General features: G+C 49.6%; 1 protein-coding gene across 1 annotated transcript; it reads right to left on the bottom strand.

The window, feature by feature from the left end:
- Positions 1–2,574: 2,574 nt before the first annotated feature.
- LOC309805323 (UDP-N-acetylglucosamine transporter TMEM241-like) lies at positions 2,575–3,382 on the bottom strand (the record flags this gene model as incomplete). Its single annotated transcript, XM_082623250.1, has 1 exon — positions 2,575–3,382. Exon 1 carries the CDS (start codon positions 3,364–3,366, stop codon positions 2,575–2,577), a length of 792 nt encoding a protein of 263 aa, XP_082479376.1. The 5' UTR covers positions 3,367–3,382.
- Between the last annotated feature and the right edge of the window lie 549 nt (positions 3,383–3,931).

The raw sequence follows: 3,931 nt of genomic DNA, 5'->3' as shown, positions 1-3,931 counted from the left end.
ATGGTGTTCGATCACAGGATGGGGACATAATGGAAATACCTTCCTACAGTGGGCCCACAAATATGCCCAGCTATCAATCCAGCTGTTGAGTATGTGGGCAGCTGTTCCTCTCTAGTTCATTGGGATCATCATGTTGGGTACCAACACTCCGGTAACGAAATAAGAAGGCACTGAAGTAGTATGTGACATTACAGAAAAAAACAAATTAGGATGAATGCTCTTAATTCATCTGATATTACCAATATTGCCTGGGGCACAAACCATCAGTAACACTGGACATGGGTATTCTTTTTCTGTCAATCGATCAACACAGGCAGCCCAGCCAACTGCTGACCGGAAAGGTCCTAAGAGCACCACCATCAGAAGCATGGGTGGCTACGCTCAGATTTGGAATGGATTCATGTGGCTTACCCCAGGTTAGGGATATTTGAGCACCTAGGCACCCCTCTATTGGGAACAGAAAAAACACTTTCAACAGAACCAACCCAGTTGTACCAGGAATATGGGGAGGATACCATTGGAACTGTGCAGGTATTCTGTCATATTAAAGACCAGCAACTGGTCTGGCACTGACTGGTCATGTCACCCACATATTTATTGGGTAATCCTAAACAGGACCCAGTGATGTGTGGGAAAACTCTTTGGCCGTGGCTTCCATCTGGATGGTTGGGCTGCTACACCCTGGGTATGGGGAGAATCCACCCTACAGTAACAAAAGTTGCCAACTTCCCTCCCCTCATCTCCTATGTCCCAGGTGGGCAAGTTCTGTTTTCCACTGGTACGATCATTTGGCCACAGTCTTTATTCCCTCTATTGGCCTGGAGAACGTTATAGCATACATAGAAGCCCTTAGTCAATACACCCAGCAAGCCTTAAATGAGAAGAGCTGTCCTCCAAAATAAGATGGCCTTGGACATCACGACTGCCTTGCAAGGAGGCACCTGGGCCATTATCCAAGCAGAATGTTGTGTGTTCATACCCAATGAGTCTGCTAATGTAGCACCTTTATTAAAGCACATGAGGACACAGTGAATGCCCTGAGTGATCCCCAGCCTCAGGGACTCAATAAATCAGTGGTTCAGATCATGGTGATTTCGAACACACACAACAGTGAGTGGTAGCTGGCAGTGAGTAACAGCTTGAAGTGAGATCTTAGTTCCCTGACCAAGGATTGACCCCTGGTCGTGGTGGTGAGAGTGCCAAGTCCTAACCACTAGACCACGAAGGACTGTGGCTAGAGTCTGGGCCCCAGTCTTTGTCTGACTTTAAAAGAGAACATTCTGACAAGGAGACGGAAGGTAGAAAGGAAAGTAAAGCATCTATTAGAAAAGCAGAGTACAGACGGACGGGTGAACTCAGCAAGAGAGTCGTGCCTGGGCTTCCCTAGTGGCGCAGTGGTTGGGAGTCCGCCTGCCGATGCAGGGGACGCGGGTTCGTGCCTCGGTCTGGGAGGATCCCGCGTGCCGCGGAGCGGCTGGGCCCGTGAGCCGTGGCCGCGGAGCCTGTGCTCCGCAACGGGAGAGGCCACAGCAGTGAGAGGCCCGCGTACCGCAAAAAAAAAAAAAAAAAAAAAGAGAGTCGTGCCTTTGGGAAGTTTCAATCCTTTATAAGGGGGCAGTCTTCTGGGTCTTTGCTTCCCCTCTGGCCAATCATCTTGCTTTGGGCCCATGGCTGATTTGCCTCAGGACCCTCCGTAGGTGCGCACAGCCCTCAGACAAGATGGATTCTAACACAAGGGCCTCTGAGGGGGGCGGGGAATTGACCTGACTTATTACGGTCTGGTGTCCCCTGGCCGTCCCTCTTTAAAAAAATTTAGTTTCTTTATTATTTATTTATTTTGGCCACACTGGGTCTTAGATGCGGCAGGGGGGATATTTGTTTAGGCACACGGGATCTTTAGTTGCGGCATGCGGACTTCGTTGCAGAATGTGGGCTTCTTAGTTGCGGCATGTGAACTCTTAGTTGTGGCATGCGAACTCTTAGTTGTAGCATGCATGCGGGATCTAGTTCCCTGACCAGGGATTGAACCCCAGCCCCCTGCATTGGGAGTGTGGAATTTTACCCACTGGACCACCAGGGAGGTCCCTGTCCCCTGCCTTTTGATGTCCCAAGGAGACTTTTAACGCTTGTGCAGTGTCTTTCTTGCCCCAAGGATGGGAAATATGTGACCTCTTCATCTACTTTTCTTTAAGATTTATTATTTTTAAATTTATTTCTGGCTGCGTTGGGTCTTAGTTGCAGCATGCAGGATTTATTTATTTATTTATTTATTTGTATTTTGGGGGGCTGCGTTGGGTCTTCGTTGCTGCGCACAGGCTTTTGTCTAGTTGCAGCGAGCGGGGGCTACTGTTTGTTGTGGTGCGCAGGCTTCTCATTGTGGTGGCTTGTTGCAGAGCACAGGCTCTAGGTGCGTGGGCTTCAGTAGTTGCGGCACGCGGGCTCAGTAGTTGTGGCTCACGAGCTCTAGAGTGCAGGCTCGGTAGCTGTGGCACACGGGCCTAGTTGCTTCACAGGATATGGGATTTTCCCAGACCAGGGCTCGAACCTGAGTCCCCTGCATTGGTAGGCGGATTCTTAACCACTGTGCCACCAGGGAAGCCCCTTAGCAAAGAAAATCCAGGCTGCACACTGCCCTGGGGTCCTAAGGCTTTTTAGCTTCACTGTGCTGAACATGAGAAAGAATCCTAAAAATCCACTGGCACAGCAGCTGCCATGGAATCTATAGAAATACAGGAACAGAAAGTCCAGGATGCTGAGGAGATCACCTGTGGGGTGAGATGCAAATGCCAGGAGCACCACACTGAATAGATAGTTTAAGTACTGCTGGTCAATGTCACTTAACGTGTTGGGTTTCTGGGATTTCTGTAGTATCTTATAAGCCCCTGTGCAGAATAAGTGAATTACAGCCCAGAAATAACCATCTGGATCAAACTGGGAGTCGCTGAAGAGCAGGCACCCTGCGGCAGCCAGGAGGACAAGGGCACCACAGATCTTTGCAGGAGATGTTTTCTCTTTCTGAAAACACTTCTGGTGCCCACAGATGATAACTTCGGCTACACTATGCAAGATGAGAAACATAGGAATGGCCAGTCTGGACAGTGCTCTGGAACCAACATAGATGATACCCACAAACAGCACTGAAGCAGGAAGCCATGTCAAAACATCAGATCTTGAACTGCTGTTGATCTCTGCCCAGCCCAGTTTCCATGACACATGAAGCAAAAGTCCACCAATTAATGCCTGCCACCCTTGAAATAATGTAGGGTAGGTAAATTTCAAGACAGACAGGACATACTTGTTCATGAGGTAAGAAGCCAGGTAGCAGGTACAAAACGTGAGGCCGACCAGGCACCTCCTCATGCACATCTGTCAATTTGCGCCGCTTCCCCAGGGAACCGGCGGGAGTCCCAGGGCCTCCGCGCAAGCCGGGCCACCCAGTGGCCAACCTCTTGATCTTTTATTTAAACAGGGTATAGCCTCTCTCTATCCCTGTCATAACTGTTATCTTAAAGTGTCCACAGGAGACAAAATCCAGCTATTTACCCTGTTTCTGTTGTTATTTCCATCTCAAAGTGCAAACGGTAGGCCAGTTGTAAATATCTGCCCTGGAGCCCACCTGCCTCTTGCCTCAGGAAATGTAAACAGAAGGCTAGTTGTAAATGTCCAGCCTGGAGCCCATCTATCTCCTGCCTCAGTGAGGCTCTTGGTGGGAAAAATTGTTACTTATTTTGGGCATCCTTATCTTTTTTTTTTTTTTTTTTTTTTTTTTTTTTTTTTTGTGGTACGCGGGCCTCTCACTGTTGTGGCCTCTCCCGTTGCAGAGCACAGGCTCCGGACACGCAGGCCCAGCGGCCATGGCTCACGGGCCCAGCCGCTCCGCGGCATGTGGGATCTTCCCGGACCGGGGCACCAACCCGTGTCCCCTGCATCG

This window comes from Mesoplodon mirus (genome assembly GCF_964341445.2).
Source record: "Mesoplodon mirus genome assembly, chromosome: 5".
Classification (NCBI taxonomy): domain Eukaryota; kingdom Metazoa; phylum Chordata; class Mammalia; order Artiodactyla; family Ziphiidae; genus Mesoplodon; species Mesoplodon mirus.
This window is presented reverse-complemented; position numbering and strand designations above follow the sequence as displayed.